Source organism: Rissa tridactyla, chromosome 2 (genome assembly GCF_028500815.1).
Source record: "Rissa tridactyla isolate bRisTri1 chromosome 2, bRisTri1.patW.cur.20221130, whole genome shotgun sequence".
Taxonomy (NCBI): Eukaryota; Metazoa; Chordata; class Aves; order Charadriiformes; family Laridae; genus Rissa; species Rissa tridactyla.
The window spans coordinates 106,946,194-106,969,362 of record NC_071467.1 but is presented as its reverse complement, the minus strand read 5'-3'; the positions used below and the strand labels follow the sequence as shown (position 1 = coordinate 106,969,362).

Genomic DNA, 23,169 nt, shown 5'->3' with positions numbered 1-23,169 from the left:
ATTAACTAAGTCTTTAGATTACAGTGTGGAAGCCTAAGCTATTAGGGCAGAAAGGATGCTATCATTCTGACTTTCGCAAGTGAACCAGATTGTGTGAAGTGACTACAGGCAGAATTTGGTCCACTGATTACAGACTATGCATTTGGGCTTTTAGAGGTCGTCCAAATAATTGCACTGGGGCAATCATTATGTGTCAACGTAAAGAGTGGTGTTGTATCTCTAAAGTTGTCAGAACTTTGAATGAGTTCAAAATCATGGATTTTGTCTCTTACTAGTGTTTTAGCTGGTATTTAGACCTACTGAAAAATACTGCTGGAGGTTGCTGGAGACCCCTAACAGAGAACAGAAGTATCGTTCTTGTAATCAGTGCTTGTGTTAGTTCTGATTAATTTTGGAATAAAAATACCTACTGCAACAGACTTCGTATTTACAGACATACCTTTCCTCTAAAAGCACTGTATTCGCTTTTCCCTGACTATGGTTTTTCTACAGATTCTGTTGTTTTTCATAGTTTTTACCACTTTGCCCAATATAGAAGCAATAGTTCAGTAATGTCACACTGGAGTTTTGTAGGAATGGCTAGCAGAATATGGCCCGGTCCTGGAAATCTGATGCTCTTCATTTGGGGATTTGTTGTAGAACCTGTTATATGGATAATTCAATCTAAGAGAGATTCCCTGATATGTTCCTTATAAGTAACAATACATCCTCCTTCTGAAATCAAACACTATTGTAGATTTTCTGTTTGTTTTGTTTTGTGTTTTTCTTTTTTCTTTTTTCTTTTTTTCCACTGCAGGGGTACCTCTAAGTACTTTGTGCTTACTTGTACTTTGACAGTTACCTTTTGAACTAGGTATTAGGAAAGAGGTCGGAAAAACATCGCGAAGTACTTCTCCTCCTGTTAGTTCCCCATTTACCTGCTTCAAGAAGCTGTCATTTATGGGATCTAAAATTTGCCTTATTGTCATGGTCCAGTGTAATAGCTACGGAGCCTCCGTGGGAATGATGAGGACCTCCCTTTAGTCTATATTCTGCAGCGACAGCCTCTCTGAGAGCTCCCAAGTGAACCATACTCCCTCTTTCCATCTTCCTCAGGCTGTGATAGCATTGCTCTATTACTATGTTTTTCCTACATAAGTATCAAATTTTAATCTATGTAGATTCTGGTACTTCTCAGTACAGTTAATTTAATAACCTGCTTGGGCTGCATACTTCCTTTAATGCATAGCACCACTCCTGCGATCTCGCCTCTTGTTTTTTTCCCCCGTGTATTTTGCACCTTGGAAATACCGTGTCCCACTGTGTTTTCTTTCTAGTATCCTTCTAATATGATATTTCTCATTCAGTAATCAGTTTTAATTCATCCCAGTTAACCCTTCTGTATTGGCGTAGGAGCACACATACTCATTTGGTCTGACTATCTACTTTCTACGCTCTGTTTACATGGGACTTGACTGGTTCAAGAGGTTCTTCATTGTTTCTTCCTGCATCTGTCCTTAGTCTAAGTAATCTTTTCTTACCTCGCCTGCAGAGGATGTGTACTCTTGAACTGTGTGATCTTCCACCTTGTCAAAATTCCTCAATTCCTACTTCTGTTTTGACCCTTTTTTATTTCTATGAAGTTCATCCTGCTTGCAAAAACTTATCCTGTTCCAAAGGTACTAATTCAACACCTGCATTTTTTGAAGGGTCTTCACTAAACTTCTGCTATTACCTCAGCTTTCAAGTACCCCGTGACGAAGTGTTTGATGCCATGTTCTTCTAAGAAGTATTTCAGATTACTTCCTTGAGGGAATTAGGATCAGATCACTGGTGTTTAGTCCAGAAGGCAGGAGAACTATCCCTAATAAATCTGTTTGTGTAAGTTAGGATTTCTGACAAAACGGCTTGAGAACAGCTAACACGGATACTTTGTCAGAGCATTTGGGCCAGTCACCCAAGAGGTCCTCAGTGCATCAGAACCTGGCCAAGAAAATTTTTGAAGGATTTGATAGAAAAGGTTTTTCTTGATTTTATTGTTGTTATCTCCACATCAGAAACATACATAAAAAAGTATAGTAATGACAACAGTAAAGCAAGCCCTTAATTAGCATAATCTAATATGTACCATTCTTTGCAGAGTCAAAAATGAATATAGCTAGTATGCTGTTGTTGCAAGAACGTATGTTTCACATCTATTTTTATTCTTAAATACAGAAAGGGGAAAATAAGAAGAAGAAGAATGGAGAAGTTGTAGTGTACTGTGAAATTATATTTTCTTACTTATATTTCTGGTCTACAAAATCTAAATATCTGCACAGTTATTATGAAGCTTTAATTCAAAACCACATATCTCATTTTTAAATCCCTTCTTATAGACTTGTAACTTCCAGGATTGTTTCTGACATCATCCTCTAATGATTTAGGAACTACTTAGTTCAGGAGACTACTATTATCAGGAGACATCAGAAAATATTAAAATGATTGGCAAGTTATTGAATGAATAGATGATTAATCTTTCTGTAGGTAGCAAAGCTTTGACAGACTTTTGTGTATGCTCGTATATACTTATAGTACAATCAATGGTGCTATATTTGCTTTTATTATGAGCTCCTTTTACACACATTTACACTTAGCATGAATCAGCACGTATCTCTGTGATGTAAGTGCCATCTTTTCCTGTACCTGTGCAGTCTTTATGATACAAGTCCTTTGAGACTTGCAGGGTAGTGGATCACGTCAAAAAAGTAATCTCTGTTTTTTGCTGTATTGGGGGAAAAAAAAAGGAAAAAGCCTGAATCTCTTGTCTGTATTCTGGTAATGAATCTTGTGCCTTTAAGACCAGAGACTTCAGTGGAAAGTGGGCTAACTGGTGTTCAGTCAACAGGACAAAGCTAGAGCTAATTCAACGTAACTTCTCCCAAAATGCAGGTAGTGTGGGCATCCTGAGCACCACCTCTTTCCAGCTGCAAGTCCACACCTGTTGGGCATTTTTTCTTGCTATTGTAAATGTAGTCAAATACAGTCCTTGATCTATCTTGCCTCTTTGGAGTTAGACAATGAATGTACAGAGTCCACGCCAGAAGACAGCAAAAATACAGCATCACTGAAGAGTACGTGTCCTATTCCATACTTGTTATTTCCTCACTTCTTTGTGCAAAAAAGAGTGCAGTCAGCAAACCCTTAAGAGGGGATTTGTGTACAGTTAAGAAAGATGTAATGTGACATAATATGACATATTACAGTAGTTGCAATTGACTCTTATTTTTTTACCAGTGAATAGCTTGCTTTGGGGCTTAACATGTTGTCTCTCCTGTCTCATTTGTTTTGAAGAAGAATAAAAAATTGCTGAGGTATTTTGTGTTCCTCCGTAATTTTCAGAATTCTCAATAACTCGGTTAAATCCCACTCTTGTCTTTTCCAGGGCATAAAATTCTGCTCTTTGCAATCTTTTATAATATATACATGGAAATAGCACCATTTCTTTTAAGATTGCACATTCTTAATTTGATGGACAGCCTTAAGCTAACCAGAACTGACAAGACATTCAAAGCAGAAACTAAACCCACCAGACAGTTTTTAGGAAGGAGGACTTCCATTGTTTAAATGAAAGTTGGGATGAGTTTCTGAGTATTTCAGTAGCTATAGGAGCAAAAAAATATCCCAGGAGGGCACCTCATTCAAAATTCAAAGAATAGCAGTCCATGATCTTCGCCTATGATCTCTTTCATTCAAATAAAAAAAAAAAAAAAGCAAAACCACCAAACCCCTCTCTAATGAGGCAGAACAAAATATGACATTGGCAAAAGAAAAAAAAAATAGCACAGTGTTCAAGATTGTGCTAAATTTTCTCTACATTTGGCATCATATCTGTAATTGTAGCCCCCTTATTATTCTTTTGCTCTTGTTTTCTGCTCAGAGTAGGCATGTTTCAGTTCCACTTTTTATCATTATTTTCCTTCTTTCTGTTTTTATTTTTGCTTTACCCCCATTTATTCCTCCTGTTCCAAAACCAGACTTGATTTATGTCCTATTATTTCTTGCCCTCCTCCAGGTTTGTGATTTATTTCTGCAGTTCAGCTCAGTGTTTTTAAATGCTTGGCATTCACAATATTGTGACTTTTTTCCAAAATAATTTTTTTGCATTCAAATGATGTTACATTAAAACAGAACCAGAAAACCTACACATGACAAGAAGATCATACAATCCAAAAGTTATTAGTCGTGTTCTGTCACGATAAGTCTTTAAACACATCCTGTTGCTCACAAAAGTGGCATATTTTTCTTTCAAAGGTCCTGCTCCAGCAATGAAGTTTATATAGAATCAGTTTGGAACGCTACTCAAATTCCCAACCACAGAATCATGCCTCCATTTTTTTTAGCACGCTCAGACTATTTTTATCACAGAGTGTAGAGATTCTAACAACAAATTTAATTTTTAGGATCACTAACGGACTATGAGCAGAGTTTGGTCTTTTGGTCCTAAATCTTTAGAATTTCTCTGTCTTCTCTTGAAATCATTGACCAAAGAATTCAATTGTTTAATAGAATCATGAAACAGGGGTATATCCTCTTGTTTACCTAATAAGTCTCTTGAGTGCAAATGTGACTGGAAACATTTTTTTTAAATCTCCCATCAAATTCTTGTTTGATCGGTTGCTTAGTGACAAACTGTATAGCTGGTTTCTCTTTGGAAAAATATTTTTTGAAGTTGAACAAGAAAATGGCTAGTTTTCTCTATCTCTTCTACTTAAATTGCTCCTTTGCAACTTTGACAGTATTAAAGCTCTCAAGTGCCAACATTGACAGACGATACCGTAGCTTAAATGACCCTGCAGAGCAAAAATCTTATTATCTGCAGAGACAGCTCTTGCAAGTTGTAAAGCACAATAGGAGAAAAGTAAACGGGCTCTGTATAATAGAACATAGTTTCCTCAAGGCAAACACTTTCATCTTTTCAGGACATTTGACCAGAAGTGGCATCATTCACCAACTACTTCAAGTATCTGCATGGAGAGGAAAAAAAAAAAAAAAGACATACAAGAGGACATTTGTCAAGTCTAGCAGGCAATCCTTCTGGTGGAAAGGGAAACCGACTGAGATCAGTTTAGTCCTAATGCAGTCGTGTTTTCACTTAGCAGTACACGGGCAGCCAGAGCTACAGCGTGTGCACTTTTCCCTCTCTTTATCTCTGGCTGCCTTCATTCATCTGGAAAAGAACCAGGTGTTTTGGCAGTGAGTGGGAACCAAGGCCTCACAGTTTAGTCATTCAATTTAATTTACAGGTGACTTATTAGAAGACTTCTGTATACTTCTTGACATTGTGGGGGCAAACTTTTTTTAGTGGCATAAAATAAATATGGGGTCCCATGCTTGATGTGAAAAATGTGTACCTGCCGCTGCTTGGGTCACCAGAAAATGACTTCAATTTTGTGATATAGGACCTTAAGTAATGCATTTTAGCATGATTTCCTAAGGGTAAGTTCATTACATTGTAATATTTGGACAGCTGGTTAAAGTTAACCTGTGTTTATTTTCTCATCTGCAATATGCCTGTGATCATACCTAACTGACATACGCTGACTTGTGAACCCATGGCTGTCTCCCAGAAGTTAAATTTAAAAAAAAAGTCACTTTGAGGTTTTAAGCAGGGGTGTTGCATTTCCTAGGTTTTATGCACCCAACCTTCCAGGAGCAAAATTCAAGCCCTCTTTGGGAGTAGCCCGAGTAGAGCACAGGAGCGCGCCATTCCAGTACCAAATAGATGGTGCAGTGTCTATGCAGCGTGTATAGTAAACTCTGGGGATAATACAGCAGCAGCACAGTTCCTAGGCTTGACAAGACTGAGTTTGAACTGCTGAAGAACAGAGCCGGGACTTGGGAGACACATATTTTTTCACCAGCTCTGTCACTGACCTCTGCCCCGGCACTGTTTATTGGCAAAGCTTTGTAGAGCGCTTTTGAGTTTTTACAGAAAGGACTTTGACAACTAAACTAAAGCTGACAAGCGAGAGGTCCTCAGTGAAAAGCTGGAAGCGCGTTCCAGCTGCCGCAATGTGCAGAAGCTCAGCACGTATCTATCAGTTTTCAGTAAGCCGGGTCCCATAAGAGACACGTTGTGGAGTGTGTTTTATGGATAGAACCAAACCATGCCACAGGAATGTAAGACAACAACGAGTTCACTTGGCCGGTGGCACACGGTCGGCTGCAGAAGGAGCATGGCTGGGAGCCTGGGAAGGAGGCCATCCCACTCAGGCTGGGCAATCTTCCTCCGGAGCAATCTGAAAATGTGGCACCACTTGCTGAACTGAAACCATGGCCTCATTTTATGTCTTTGTAGTCTAAGAGCCGTGCGCTAGATAAGAAATGCTTCCTGTCTGTGGCAGCCAGGCGCCAGGCTGAGGCTGCTGCAGGCTGTTTCTCAGCCATACGCAGGACTTAAATGAAGAAAAATTGGATTTAAGATCTGAAGGTCCAGTCACCTAGCAACTATAGTCCCACCAAGGTTTCAAATTAGCTTGGGTTGTGTATCCCCACAAGTCTTTATTTTTATGTATTTAATTACTGCTGCTTTTTTTTTAAAAAAAAAAAAGGTATTAAGATGTTCAGATGGATTCTTTGGGGAGAACAAATACTGGAAAGGAAGCACATGTTGCATACAGCAAATGCAAACAAATTTTCAGCAACAGATTACTGTTGTGCTCCAATTGCACAACATGGCATAATACTAACAGAAAAAGGGGAGAAAGCTGCAGATTTTTTGGTTGATGTAGAATAGTTTCAGGGGCTGATCACCCGGACTCTGTCAAGCAAGTAAATAAGGTGCACAAATAAATAAAAATATTGTCCATAATTTCTATAGAAATTATGTCAAGTGGCTTTGGCAACATATTCCAAGTCTTTTGTGATATATAGCAGCTATTCATAATGCTTGGGAACTATTGCGTTGTCCAAAAAACCCCAAACCATAACAACGCACCCCAAAAGCAAGATCTGAGGGCTTACTTGTTCTACGGTGACTTACAATATGCTGTAAAACAATGCAACAGCTAAATCAGGAAAGAAATATATAAGCAATGTTTGCTTCCCTTCTCAGCCCAAAGAAATTTGCGGGATATGACATGTAAGCCAGTTCGCAAGAATATTTTGACCTTTTTCTGGGTAGCTTATTATTTCAGCCTTCCATAGATGGAAGTGACTGAGACCATATGATTATAATTAAGGTATATGTTCTTCTGTGAACCACTTCCACACTCTGGAGTGCAGTACCATAATATTACAGCAAGAGAAGGCTACAGTTGAGATATCATCTCTCTCGTATCTCACCTGAGAGGCAATCATAGCGTCTTGTATAGTGAAAAACCATGGAGATCAGCCAGATCTTTTGTGTACCTCGACTTGGCTGATTAGTATGAATGACTGGGAAATTATTTTTGCTTCACATGTAATATTCTTCAGATATTCTCTTCTGTCTGCAATAGCTCCGGCACTTCTGTGGGCTTTGGAGAGAATTTGTTGCCTTGTGTAAAAGTAACCTCCAATTATCTGTCTGTAAGGTTTGGTTTGATATATGGAAAGGTTGCTGATGCTAACATCAGCTGGGCTTAACGGATACAAATATGAAACCAAGAGAAATAATCAATATTGTTACAAATATGTATCAGTACGCATGCATTATGTATAAAAACAGGCTTTGGACGGAGGCAAATCAGGGCATTTTCTTATTGCTTTTTTGAATTTCTGAAGTGCAACAGCCCAGTGCTATACTTGTCAAGTTTCAGATACTCCTGTTGCAGTTGTGCCAACCATTTGTAATAGAATACCGCTATTTTTACATCTTCTTTTTTTTTTTTTTCCAAAATTACATCTTTTATGAAGTAATTTATTATTTGGAATGGTTTGGAGTGACTGAGAAGTTATGCTTGAAGGTATTTCAGCCTGTACGCTGCTTGCAGTATTTTACATCCAGTCCTTTATTTCTTATTTAGAAGATTTCATGTATCAGTGCTCCATCATATATTACTTGTAAGTTGTCTGTCTGATATTTTTCTTATTCCCTAAAAATCAGCTGCCATTTTTTTAATTAAAAAAAAAAAAAGCTGATAAGAGCTAAAGTTCTTGTATATAAGTGCTTCTTTCTGTCTTCCTAACAAATAAAAAATAAAATAAAAAAATCCAGAAGTCTTGGTACATCAAAATAAAAATTTAATTTGTTGCTAGTGTGAAAGGCAAAAATGACGGAATTGTGAGTTGCTTTCAGAAATTCACGATAAAAGGCACAAGAGCTCAGTATCTCAAAAACAGGAGCCTGAAATTCATGTCATAGATGCATGTCACAGACATGAGTGAGAGCACTGATGGGCAAGCAGTTGACACTCTGGGTCTTCAGCAAAACAAATATTTGGTATCTTGTGTAATCACAGGTATCTTTATCAGAATGTTTTTAAGATGCAGTACTACATAAGGTTTAGGATTCAAAATTTATGATTCAGTCAAGGCTAGTTCTGATTTTCTGTCATAATTCTCTGCTACTGAATCTCAGAGGTAAGTGCCTCTGACACGAGATGAGCAGCCAGTGGCATATAAATGTGAGAGGGAGGTGCGCTGTTCTCCCAGTGCACGTTTCCAAGTTAAAAGGACATGACCTTCAACACGTGAACTTTTTAACACTGGGGAGCTCCATGGCTTTCAACGACTCTACTGTTGTAGGGGGCGTTTTTAGAAAGGTTTGTGGCATGTATTTTAAACGGTGCTTATAAATTGTGTCAGGTACTTTGGTCAAACAGGTATGCAAACGGGGGGAGAGACACAGAGTGGTTTTCTGCAATTATGCATTGTGCATGTACGCTTCAAAAAAACTGGCTGTGGTTAATAGACATAACATCCTAGATATCGTAAAAGTCTGTCTTCACTTGTATGCTTATAGACACCACAGTGCTACTGTCTTTTCCTTGACAGTGACCTCTGCTCTCATTGAACACGTTACATGGTACAACAAAGGGCTACCAAGATGATTAGGGGACTCGAACACCTCTCTTATGAAGAAAGACTGAGGGATTTGGGTCTCTTCAATCTGGAAAAAAGATGACTAAGGGGGGATCTTATCAACATTTATAAATACTTAAAGGATGGGTGTCAGGAGGAGGATGGGGCCAGGCTCTTTTCAGTGGTGCCCAGGGACAGGACAAGAGGTGATGGGCACAAACTTGAGCATAGGAAGTTCCATCTAAACATGAGGAGGAGCTTCTTTACTTTGAGGGTGGCAGAGCACTGGAACAGGCTGCCCAGAGAGGTGGTGGAGTCTCCAACTCTGGAGACATTCAAAACCCGCCTGGACGCGTTCCTGTGCAACCCGCTCTGGGTGACCCTGCTCTGGCAGGGGGGTTGGACTAGATGATCTCCAGAGGTCCCTTCCAACCCCTACCATTCTGTGATTCTGTTATCACTGAAATAATTAGTCACTAATCCCTTTTAGAGTATGCTGCAGATTCAGGAGGGATGTGAATGAAGACAGAAACCATGGGGAACAGCACAGCAGAAAAATATTTTCTTAGTACATAGCATACAGTTAGAACAAAAACTCACAAAAATAAGAGAGTGAAAGTTATTCAAAATGGTTTATGTTTATTTAATCTGGAGAAAATTTCTTTGGGTGCCTTCTCTGGTAGGGGGCTGTGCTTTTTGGGATGCAGTGAGGAACTAAGGAGAAGTTCTGTGTTCCTGTGTTATGGCACTTCAGCAAATGGAGGGAGCAGACATAGTAATTAAGTGTTCTCAAAAGGTTGCAAAGTGAGTTGATTAAGTGAATTACTAGACTTAACAAAACCATGTCAGAATCAAGAGGCAATTGTGCATTCTCTTTTATGCAGTTTTGTGCTGTAAATAAAGCACTGCTCTAATGTTAACATTTTCCATAACAGCAAAAAGAGACACAATTTTTGTTTAAACTTGTAAAAGGTCTTGTTCATGATATCAATGATTTTCATAAACAGCACAGTCTTGCTTTGCTCTTCAAGAGTTTTAATGGTGGAAGCACTGACTCATTTTGGTAAGCTGTTCATGACTCTGTCCTTAGACATATGCCTCACAACAGACATTTATATTTTACAATAATGCATTTCAGAGTATTTTGACAGAATAAGTAAATGTTACATTGTCTGCATAACAGAAACAACAATAGTGGCACAGAAATTGCTTGCAGTAAAATTCAATTAACAGAGGAAACTGGAAGTGGAATTCGGGCCCTACATACCTCTCATCTTATCAGGTATATGAGGGTTAAAACATACATGAACCACACTGGTCTTGTCTTTTCTGCAGATTTCCACCTTCCCCTGGAAATGCTGGGCACATTTCCTATGTATTCCACTCCTCTCTACTTCCTGGGAAATCGTGAGAACTCATATTGCTGAGAATAAATCAAGTATTGATATTAGCTACTAAATTATGATCCTGGGAGTGGTAACTACTGTAATCCCTCCTCAATCCCATTAACACCACAAGCCCAGCTTGTACAAAGCACAACGAAGTTCTGAAGGAGCCTCCTGAATTTTTCTTCTCTGGTAATTTATATTTCTCATTTAGTCTCCTTCAGTTGGGTATTTTGGTATCGATCCACAAAAAGGGCTCTTTGCAAAAAAGTATTTGAGTGATCCAGAAGTCATTCACACCTTTGTGAATTAGCCACATTTTCCTATGAGGCAATTTTGTGAGACAAACAGAAAGCTACTCCACAATGAAAACCAGCCTCGGGTTTGAACCATCTCCCATGCAACTGTTTACCTGACAGCAGAATTAGTCTGCTTAAAAGGCAAATAACACATAGAAGAATTTTTAATATTTCAGCGTCTGTTTGAGAGAGAGCAAATGTATGCATGACTGCACACATGAGGATGCTCACTTTGAAGGAAAAAGAAGTGGAGAATAAAATGTATCTAGAATCCAGAGAAAAGTTTTGAGAGACTCTTCAAAGAGTCTCTTAACTAATCCCAAGGGACACTAAAGAAGTAGGAGATCGTTCTAGGGGGGGGGAATAAAAAAAAAAAAAAAAAAAAATCTTTAATTAAACTATTCAAGCCCTGTGTGTACGTCTTACCTCCAGAATTGTTTGCTCCCTCCTTGCTGGGCATTGCTGTATTGCACAATTTTGAGTTCCCTACCAAAATTAGCTTGAGACCCAAGAAAGTCAGTGGAGGAAAAAGCCAGAAATTTGGTTGAAATACCCACTGGAGCTGCCAGCCTCTCTTCACTGACTAGGCAGCCTACAAGAACTAGCGCTGTGTGTTAGAAGTCTGCGTTTGGTAATACCCTCTAGAGCCAGCACAAGGACCCACACCAGAGTTCATCCAGTTATAGAAAGCGTACCCTACTAAGGCCTAGACAAGCTTATAGCTCAGGATGTTGGTACTGAAGTGTAGCAGATGTGCAGAATGCGCAATACAAGATTCAGTGACAACAATAATTAAAAAAAAAAAAAAAAATCCAAAAAAGGCTTTCACTACCCTGTTGCCTTTTTTTTTTTTTTTTTTTTTTTATTCTGGCTGACCTGTAATCTCATTACGGAATGAGAGAGTAACATTGTTTGAAAGAAGTTGAAGCATAAAAATGTCTTTGAGTCACTTTGCATTGCGTTAAGTAAATTGTCTCTTTGGTAGTTTAGTAAATACAAGGTGATAGTGAAACCTGAAGAGCACTCTATTTGCTACTAAGCAGTACTATAGTGAATAATGTAGGAATAATTAAAAATTAAATGCCTTGATATTTAAGCAGTTCTGGATGCCTCAGTACTTCTTCAAAGATGCTTACTTTTAACAGCACGCCTCTCAATCTTTCCTGCAGTTACGGCACATAATGTGTGCAAATTATATATGTATGCATGTGTATATATAGAGAGGTACATATTTACATATTAAAGTGAAAGGGACCAGGAAATGGCATGCATTTGAGAAACCTAGAGAGAGAGAAGTATGCAGTTTGCAATTGGGGAAGAAATAGTAATTAAGCAGAAAATGGGCTGTGGAGGGAACAAACTCTTACCTCAGGAGACAATCTGCCCTACTTTATTTTCTCGCATTTTGAAATCCATGAATCTTTTACTTGCTTTATCACTTTTCCCAATTCCCTGCAGGCCAGAGCTGACAGCTAAGCCTCTGCTTTATCTTAAACTGTTCAAAGCATGTCAGAAAATGACTTACCCTGCTGAGCCTGAAAGTGGCTGCGTGATTGCAGGAACCCACCTACGGGTTACCCCCAGTCCAGGTGATCACCGTTGCTTGAGTGAAATCACAACGATAGTCCCAGAACAGCTGGCAGATTGTTATGATATATGGTCTTTTGCTGCCTCTATTTGAAGACCAGAAACTGAGCGGACTCTTTTTTTTTTTTTAATCTTCTTTAGAAGTAATTATTTATGTCTTGGGCCACTCAGATACCAGCACATAAAGATAGTTTTTAACCCTGTGTTAATAACAGCTGTTTTTGACAGGGTCAAGCGGTCGCACTGTTTGTAACTGTCTTGACTGTTTATTCTGTGGGCTCTCTGTACTGCCTTTGAATACGGCCTGTACAAATCCTTTCTATTTTTATTCCATTGCACTTCTAGAGAATTAGCTTTAAAATACACTGTTGTCATTACACTTCAGCATGATAAAATGCAGGGAGAAGGTGAGCATGGCTGCACTCATGTCTCTAAAAATAGGACTCTACTGGAATTTTTACAGTAATTTCATTTTAGTAGGCTTTAGCTTGTGCTGAAAATTGATATACCTCAAGCAGTTCTGTATGATGAAGCGAAATAAAGCAAGATAGGAATTGCACGCTGTTTATGCTCAGCCTGTATCATGAAATGATACGCTTGCGTGCTGCTTTTTATCTTCAAAGTTTTACTATCTGTATTACCATCTCTGAGAAGTGACATGCAAGTAACTGGTACATCACATTCTTAGTTTGAAATTCTTCTGACTGATGACACCTCAACCTGCATTTTGCAGTTCTCAGGAGGAAGCCATAACATCATTCCTCACTGGTGTTAGCTCTTGTAAGACGACTGTTTCTTTTTGTATATCTGAGGAGAAAGAAAACACTAATGCCAGGCACAGAGTATCTTTTTGATTTTACACTGGTGAGAATATTTGCAAGGAAGGTGTTGTTGATGTCCTGTTAACTAGCAATGATCAGGTATGAAGGTAAAAGAGGACTTGTGAATCTGTGAAGGTCTGGAGAACGCACCCAGAGTGAATCTTTCCGTTCTTCCCACTATACTGAGATCACAGAAGATGGAGATGTATACTGCCATCAGTTACACACATCAGAAACTTCCTTCTTACTTTTGTAGGGTGAAACATTTCCCAAAGGCTCTCCAAAATCAGCAGGGAGTTTCTGGATGTCATTTTGGATCTTTACTTACCGTATTGGCTGAATTCAAGCCTTCAGCCCTAGTCCTGTTTCTCAGTAAGCGTTCTCTACAACAATGCCAGTGGTTTTATTTTTTAAAAAATTTGACTGTGTTGTTGGCACATATGGACTCACTATGCAGTGTAAACAAGGGCAGTGCTCTCCTGTTCAACTTACACTAGCAGATCATGCAACAGTAGAGGTGTACTGGCTTGAAATGTATACCTTCTATTAAGAGAAAATGTCAGTTATGTTGTCTATGTAAACTCTTTCAGGTGCATAGGAATTTAATGAAATTGTGTTACTTGTTGTAATGTCTTTCTTTCCTCTTATTATACCCAATCTTGGCCAATTTATGTGCCAGCTGATTTCTGAAATTTTGGAATTTATGAGTCCTGGGAATCCTTAATGTGAGGCTGGTAGTAAGTAGAGTAAATATGGAGAATGAGACTGCTAAGATACTAGGTAAACAGGCCTTATTGCCTCCTTTCTAAACAAAAACGGCATTCCATTGCAGAATTTGCCATCTGAAGACAAGTTTCAGACATCAGAGATGCGGTGAGAAACTTGGACAGGATTGTCTTAGATAGGGAGGTTGCGTGCAAGCCACTGTTGAATTATTTAGATCAGTTAACTAACTTTATCACATATTGTAAAATCGTTAAAAAAACCCAGAAGGGCAATTGGGTCATTTATGTGTCCTTCATCAAAGCACTGTTCATAGAAGCGAACTCAGCACCTTCTGAGAGGTCTGCTGCAGGATAGCATCAAGAATATTTTGGATGATTTCATAAAAATATGGTATAGTCACTAGTAGTGTAGATATGGGAAGATGAGTAGATTTTCCAAGCGCAAACTGCACAATATGAAAACTTAGGGTACCCAGGCACACGTTTTAATTTAGTCACAGATTTTGTCTCAACTTTGAGAAGCAAACAGATTTTGCTTCTCAACAATAAAAAAAGGGACAATAATATCCCTACTTTACAAAGGCAGAGGAAAATAATTTGTCTTTCAGGCATCTCACAATCGAACAAGTGTTGAAGATGCTCTCCTTATTAAATGGACAGATCTGCCAATGGGCTGATGAAAGAACTGATGCTGAATGAAAGTGATAAGCTACAGATCATTGTAAGAGAAATTAACTTCAGCAGATGAGAAGTTCTGTATTGTGCATTATTCCTTGCCTGGACTTGTGGTAGCTGCTATATTTGTTTCACTGCAGTTGGGTTGTGGGAAGGGGTATCTGTGACATGGCTAGCGAGGCGGAATTTTTAAAGACAGTGCTGTTTCGTTGCGGGATTTTGTGCTTTGTTTTTAATTTTGCTGAACTGAAATGTAAAATAAAAATCTGTATTTTAAAGTACTCACTTATTTTTCTTTCTTCCTTACAGCTTGTGGCCAATGCAATCCTTTTTGTCAGTGTAAATTTGTATGGGGTCTTTGTGAGGATTTTGACAGAAAGGGCTCAGAGGAAGGCGTTCCTTCAGGCCAGGAACTGCATTGAGGACAGGCTGAGGCTGGAGGATGAAAATGAAAAACAGGTCAGTTTCTAAGCCTGATTTCTTTTTCTTTTTCTCTGTTTCTTCTGAGATGACTGTAGGTATGTGAACCACAGGTCAGGGCATTGCTGCTGAGTGCATGAGGCGGGTGGGGGTGTTTCTGTTGAGAAGGAAGGGTGCTGCCTCCCCCTACCTGCTTCAGCTCTTCCTTGCCAGTGCGTGCACGCTTCGCTCTTCATCTGCGGTGCGCGCAGAAGGTGCAGGCTGACCTGACCCCACGGCTACGGTCAGCTCCAGCACCAGAGGGGATGTATTTAGGCCTGAGACAAAGATGATATGCTATTGCACTCTTAAGATCCTGGGTTTTTTCCTGCATGGGTGTTTTTGGGTGGGTGTTAGATTTGCTGTAAATACTTCTGGCTGTGTGCGCTGTAACTTGTTTGCATTCATGACACCTATAAACAAAATTCTACATTTTGGGGAGAAGGGGCTGCACTGATATACATAAATAACTGTGATTAAAATCTATTCCGTTTCTCAAAAGCCACCTTAGTAGTTTGATGGTATATTTCACACAAGTTTTTCAATCAATCTTCCAAGCATATTTGGAAACAATGAGAAAAACCACTATATGGTGGAGCTTGCTGTTGTTACTCACAGGTCTGAATGTTGAACCTGAATGTTAAATCTATTCATCTGTAAGGTTTGGACGAGATTTTTCTTTCTGTCTAGGGGATAACAGAGGGCCATGCTGGAATACATAGATATAACTCTGTTGACTTCTGTGGAATGATGATAATTTATGCCAATAAAGGACTTCAGTCATATTCAAACCTTGCTATACAAGATGTCAGGGTTCTCAAATCTTGTGTACCTTGCACACTTTTACTTCTCTTCATTTGCAGTTTCTCTACCAAGTCTATTCCTGTGTGTGAAATAACACAGGTCCTTAAGCACTTTCTGTTATGAATTGAGTGAATGTGTTTTTATGACCTGAACGTACTCTGCAATAAGTAGTTGTCTTCTTTGAACAACTGCATACTTTGCTGGCTGTGTGAAAAACGGTATTAGTATCAAAGTCTTTAGATTTGATTCTGGTCTTTTGTAATCCAAAGATGCAGATTTTCAAAGTCATAAATGTGCCATAAGTGAATTTCCATGGGATTTAGGCAACCCTGCCATTTGTGCCTTTGAAAACCTGCTTTTGGGATCCAACATGAAAATAATACTGATTTTTGGTTTTCTGTAGTGAGCTCATTGGCAATCTGTCTTATTTTATATTTTATCCATGCATATAGAAACACAAGAAACCAAAACCATTACACGTAAGTACCGTTATTGTTGATAGTATACCTAGAGAATCCTGCAAATGTTTTTTCCAATGCAGTGTACAGATCAATGAAGAGAATATACTTTTCTCCCACAGTTGTGAAATTAACTTTATGCATCACAGCGTGAAAATCAGTACGGGGTGAAATATACTAATTAGCTGTCAAAAGTACCACCAAAATACTTTGTGTGGCTGCTGTCACACTACTCGAGAATACCTCTAAAACCAGGGCAAGAAGTAAGATATAATTACAGGCTACAAAATTATTCTGCAGTTGCTGTGGCATAACGTAGCCCAAGTTTCCAGCTGGCAACACTCAAACATGTTTGAGAGGAAAAGAGACATTGCTGACCTAGTTCAATTTTTTGTGATCGTTCCTGTATTTTTGTTCTCTGAAGTACGAACATTACATGTTAAAAAGGACTGGTTTTTTTCATCATCTTTCTTTTCTCATTCAAATGCTCTGACCTAAATACTGTATCCCTTTTGCATTGAGAATTGTAATCCAAAATGCTAAAACCTTTCCCTGGTATTTCTGTGCAAGTCTCTAATGGGAAAGGAAAGAACATGCTCTTGGCTTTTGAACGTACACAGCCTTCTGAACATACACAGTCTTGACGGTGTGAGACAGATACCACATGGGAAACTGTAAGTGAGATTTCTTCCTCTGTGTCCTACTTATAGTGATTCTCCTCATATGGGATGCATTTGTAGTAATAGTGCAATGTGATAATTTTGATAAATCCATTTTTATGAGCAAGAGCAAAGATCTCCTGTGTATGAGAGGAGGAGTTTGCAACTCCTGCAGGAGTTTGCAAGTAGGCTTTGAAAGTGTTACTGGGGAGAATGGGAGCAGAGAGACTCTATTTATTCCAAAATACAGTTTAATGTTTACCCTGTTATCTGTTCTCTCTGGTCACAACAAATACCTGGCCTCAATGGTGGCATCATCCATTTGTTATGTTGCTGAATGTTAGACTACAATTCTAGAGTAACACCAGATGCAAAGGCCAAGAAACAAATAAGTTTTAGAGCATGAGCGAATAATCATAATCATTCACTTGGGATAAGCTGCTTCTCTCATTGTCTGTAAATGTCAGCAGCAAGACCATCCTCTGCAGAGCAACCAGTTAAGAATAAATGTTGTGAGGTGGGTCCTGTTCCCTGTAACTGTGCTTGTTCTCGTGCTGTTCAACCAGAGGATCTGAGCACTTCCCCTTTACTCCCACTGCACGATCTCTCTGTGTCCACTTCATTAATTCCAGATTATCCTTTGCCCATACAGCAAGCAAGACATTGTCACCCTGCTCCCTGGAGGACTCCCAGTGGTAGATGTCCCTACTGATCCTGAGAGCAGCCTCCAGGCAGTGCTTCACCCCTTCCCAAGCGAGCGAGAAAGGAGCAAGCAGGGACGGGGAATGGGGGATGCGTTCAGAGTAGAGAAAGAAGTAATCTGCTGCTGATTGAGGCTGCTTTACATCTAATTTAAAGGGGAAACCAGTAAGGAAGTTGTGGCTCACCATGTATTCATTCCCAGCATGGCAACTACTGAATTGGTGCCATGCTCCAAGGAAGTGGTAGCATTGTAATTCTGAGGCCATCTCAATTTGAAGTGCAACTGGACCACTGTGTTTAATGGCCTGTAGCCTCCCATTTTCCATTTTTCTACTCTCTCTTTCAGCATGTGTCTAGCTTTGTCCTCCCCAGTTTTGTGGGGGTGAATTTCATTCTAATTATGCACCATGTGAAACAGAACTTCCTTTTATTTGTCATAGATTTGTTGTCTGATGACTTAATTGGGTGCTCTCCAGCTCTTGTTTTGTGATAAATTATGAGTAATCATTCTACAGTAACCTTTTCCACGCCACTCGTAACACTGTAGACTTCGCTCATAACCCTGCTCATCTCTCTTTCCAAGCCGAATAATTGTCTGTTTGGTCTCCTGATGTGTGGAAACTATTTCCCGTCCCAATCTTGCCAACTTTGCAATGAATCTTACTCATGTTTTTCCTTCCTCCCCCTGACAATAAGAATATTTTTATGCATATTCATGCATTGGATTTGGAGACAAAGCATATAATTTCCATCAGAGAAATGCACTTGCTGCAGCACAGGCTGATGTGAAAAGTGCCCGTTGTTTTCATATAAGGAAGACTGCAAAAATGTTTATCTTCATGCAAACTTCCAAAGCCCACAAAACCAGCTTAGATATCTTCACTGGTTTTTAATTGTGTAAGTACATGCAACTATGTTGGCATATTTCAAGCAACTTGTTTAGATCTTTCCTTCCTTCCTAAATGTTACTTTTGTACTTGCTCACAATTAGAACAGGATGGCGGGAAAACAACTGGAGCATAGAAAAGTCTCCAAGAGTGGGGGATTGGCTATCTTAAAAGCCATTAGTGAACTCACGTTTAGTTTGTCAAACCACTGGAGAAATGTATTTAGTGGTGGCATCCATCTTTCATGAAATAGCTGTGTATTCCACTACAATGCATGAAATTTAAGTTTATTACAGGCTTTAACATAAGAACCTGAAGGAAGCACTAAGAACTACAGGGAGTTAGGAAGCACGAGGCTGAGACACCCCCAGCTCTGTGGCTAGCTTCAGAGCCAGAAGCGTGGCACTCCAGACAGTCCAATTAGTTTGGCTGAGACGTAGGGTGGTTCCCTTTGCTAGTACAAAACCATGCTACTGCAGGAAGGCTGGTTCTGGAAGAAAGACTAGCACCTCTGCGTTGCTCGGCAGTGCTTCCATACACGTTCACCGGCTCATTTGAAGCTAGCTTGATTCTCTTTATGCAATGCGGAATTGTGCACACAAATGTCTGCATGTATACGTCTATGCATTCCAAGCGTCTGCTGCATTTTAGGGCAATCTCTTTAACATTGACTATAGTAACTGAGACATCACTGAGTCAGAGATTGGATTGCTAACTATTCACGGAGGATGAAACAGTGTCAGCAAAAGATACCATGAGTCTCCATGCACAATACTTTGAACTGCTACTTAGGGCAGTTCAGATTTTTGGTTCAAATTCCCTGCTGGGTTCAGATTCCCCTTCAAAACAATTTAATGTAAATACTACACATTTTGGATACGTGTAGTGCTTCCTGTACCTTTGTGTAAAATGGTGACACCCGTAGCAACTCTCCGGTGGTTTTGTCCATTATGTTTAGTTTCAAGCATTTATGAAAAAAGGAAAAAAAAACCAAAATACAACATTATGTTTGAATAAAGCAAACCATGCTGGGCTTTCATTTTGGAAATGGATACCAGGTTGCTGGGTGCATCTTTTTTCATTGCAGTGCAGAAGAAAATATGAAATTTATCATTAAAACACAGGCCCTGTTTCCATAATCATTCATACTGGCTCTGTGCATCAGCAAATAGCCCTGCAGCAAAAATTTCATCTGGATCATGTGTGGGCACAAAAACATGTTCTTGTCGAATTATCTAGTGTGCAACAGGGAGGTGATCGTGATTTTACACAAATTGCAGGGCGAGAGATGATATCTGATCCTCTGCAGAAGCTAGACAGTGCAAGCTTTGAAAAATGTAGGTGGGCTAACTAATTTTAGCTGACAGGGTGAGCCTGTACTACATTAGCGCTGTGTTCTGTGCTACAAGGAGGCTTAAAATTGAATTTATTGTGTCATCGAGCCACAACCTTACACAGGAAAGTCCACCTTCAAAAATCTATTTGTTCTTTTCTAGGATCAGGGAAAAGAGAAACTAAGGAGCGTTTTAATTTCAGGCGCTCCGTTTGAACTGCTGGGCATCACTCCCACTCATGCCGGCTGGCCAGCAATGCCTCTGAGCCAAATAACAGCAGGAGAAAAGATGGGAACTTGTCCTGCTCTCTGCTCCGTTTGCCACCTTTGGCTGCTTAGATACTTTCACAGAGCTGAGATAAACCGTTGGCTACCTTCATCCCGCTGCGTGGCACCCCTGGTCTGTCTTCCACCTTTCTCAAGAAAAAGATGTTGCGAAGAAGCACATTTCTCTCTCCCACACAGCAATAATTGCCCAGAAGCTTTCCACTGACTAGCATCTGTTCATCCCCAGTCCTGCAATAGTCGTGCACGTCTCTATCCTAAATACAGCAAATAATAAATCTGAGGGCTACTCAAAATGCAAACCTTCAGGTGGAGGGCTTCAGCTTCGACCTGAAGCCATCAGGAACTGCTCGTTACCCCTTGCAAGGCAGGGTGCAGCAAATAAATGAATGTGTTTTAATTTTACAGCTCTACTGCACCTCTTTTTTTTTATGCAGAATAAACATCTCATCTGAGTGTGGTTAGTGCCAGAAGCTGCAATGTTTTGCACACCATTGGGATTCTTCTTACTTAACCGTGGCCAAGTAAGAGTGAAATTTGTAATCTAACCTTTTGACCTATAGGCAGTAATCCTTAGCAGCACTAGACACATACAAGGGTAGTTCATCCCTTCTATGCTGAACACCTTGCTGAAGATGAGATGAGGTTTTTTCCCTGGGAGTGGTTACAGGGGGGCGTCTAAGCTGAGGGCTACACAGCTGTACGATAAGAGAGAGAGGTGCCTTGCAACTGGACTCAAAATGTCAAAGTGTAGAAACTAAGTAACGCACAAGAAAAACCATACAGTTGTAAATCATAAAAAGTACATACATTTTAATTGCATTGTAATTGTGTTACTCTACCCACATGCCTTTAATTTACAAAATGTAACATATGATATTATATAAAAATCTATAAAAGCCTTTAAAAAGCCACGCTTATAACAACAGGCAAGACCAGTACTACGACAATTTGATTTAACTTTATTTCACCTCCTGAAAGCTTCCTGATGTTAGTAAGCGTGTTAATTAAATCGGTTATCAGCCATTTAATTTTTTGACACAAGGTGTGGACATGGCAACTGCACAGATTTCTAAAGAATAAAACAGGGGATATGACCTTTGCTTTTTAGTATAAGTCTATGTAGTCGCTCATACTCAATCTAACAGCGGCTTGTCTTGGACTGCTGTTTGTTGCCGTTTGTTTTTTCTCATAGATGTACGTATGACGTATGGCCATGCCACCTATGTTAAGCTCTTCATGTTGTAATGGATGCTGGCTTGCATTGAGGAGATTAGACAAACATTAACAGATAAGTTAAAAAATAGTTGTGTCATTCTAAAACCTGTTGATACTTTGTCTGGTAGGAGTTTTGAAATAAATATTGGGAAATTTCAAATGTGTTCTGCTTCCAACAACTGTCAAATTTGCTGGTGTTTTTTGACTCTGTGAATTTTTCGGTTTATTTTTGCTACTTGCTCCCTGTATTTTCCATTAGAGATAATGGAGGAGGAGGGACAAATAAGAGCACGCAAACCTGTCATTACATGATTAAAAATACATGGCCAAGCAGTTTTCAGCAGATAACATAGTGGATAACCGTTGCTAAAGCAAATTATCATAGGTAAGAACACTGGCTACAGTGCATCAGATCCTTAAGTTAAATAGTAAGACAAATACTTCAAAAGTACTTTCTTATGGCTGATGTCTAAATTTAGAGCAATATCCATGACAGCAGTGCTGTCTGGACACTCGTGCAATATTTTTATGTATTTCAGTAGGATGCAACAGTATAAAGTAATGCAATCTCAGGATTGATTCCTGATGTTCTTTTCTCGGCAGTAGGAATTCATGGGGAGCTTTAAAATGTCATTAGCAAAGTTCTCTTACGTGTATTTTAATTGCTATCCGCAGAATTGTCTTCACTTCTAGAAACGTCTTAACTGTAAAAAAAAGCTAGCTGGTGCTTTAACACAACTTTGACACACCTTTTCCTGTGCTACTCTTCAAACACAAGGCAGTTCCACCGTAGATCAGCAGCTCTGCCACGCAGGTGGTTCACATTACAGCGGCTGGCCTAGCCACATGTGCAGTTTGCCAAATGGTTCCTGCGTTGCTATGTTAATGCTTAAGACAGATTATCTCTGTGAACAGGATACTGAGCCGGGCACTTTGGTTTCATTCCCGTGTGCGACAGTATATGCTGTTTGCACACACATACTCTCATAGACATTTGCCTGTTCATTTTGGTCGACCTTCTGTGAAGGAAAAGAGCTAGACCGCATCCCATTAACTGGCAAAAAATATACATTCTACAGTAAATTTTTTTTTCAGGTTTGCCATACTAGAGTGAACATCCATCTGTCACGTAATTTAAATTCTTTCCAAGGTTTCTGTTCTGCATTACTTCTTCAATATAAACCGATTTCCTTTGGAGTTTAGCTTCCCTTCAGGCACATTTGATTAGGAATTTCCCAGTTTGACATGGTAATAATGAACTAAATCTGACTCACATATGTTATTTTAAGTGAGGGAGTACACTCTCTGCTTTCTCAGCATGTTCGTGGTTGGTCCTTGCTTTTCCTCTTGGGAAGGCAATGAGACTTCCTGCTGATGGGTTAGGCTCACTTCCCTGCTGTGCAAAGACAAAGCGCGAACAAGTAGCAAAGAACAAAGGCTTTTAGATTTTTCTAATCTAGATTAGGAAAATTGTAGAGTTTTCATTTCTAGTCTCCGGAGATCTTGGCATCTATGCCATTTTACCGGTTTACGCTGTGATTTGCTTTCATATTGCTATAGAAAAGGCATCTGTGGTTTTTGAAAAAGGAAATGCTAACTGCTTACCACTTAATAGGTCTTACTTAGCTTCTAAAATTATTGCTTTTGACTTGTGGTTCCTGGGTTTTTTTAAATCCTTAGTCTGCTTACACCCGCTACGGAGCTCGGTTTTTATCACTAGTGATCAAAAGTTTATCTTTGCTGAAGAGTTCTTGCTTGTTCTTATTGCAGATTTTTGCCAGTGGTGGAACATGTAGCCACAGGCGGTACTGCCGCTCTAAATGTGTGCTGTGTCAGACAACAGCAATGTTGTGAAGCACCAGTACAGCTGTTGTGCAGCAGCATGTCCTTACGTTCCTCTGATTCTTC

The 23,169-nt window shown here is 39.5% G+C and overlaps 1 protein-coding gene across 4 annotated transcripts in view; it reads left to right on the top strand.

Moving 5' to 3' along the window:
* Positions 1-23,169, top strand: part of ADCY1 (adenylate cyclase 1) — a 164,843-nt gene that overhangs the window by 30,640 nt on the left and 111,034 nt on the right. For all 4 annotated transcript variants that reach the window (XR_008464949.1, XR_008464950.1, XM_054192166.1 and 1 more), the window contains exon 2: positions 14,766-14,915. Coding sequence is in view for 2 of the 4 variants with exons in the window: in XM_054192166.1 (XP_054048141.1) it covers positions 14,766-14,915 (150 nt within the window). In the remaining 2 variants the exon portion in view is untranslated. The remainder of the gene's footprint in view (positions 1-14,765; positions 14,916-23,169) is intronic.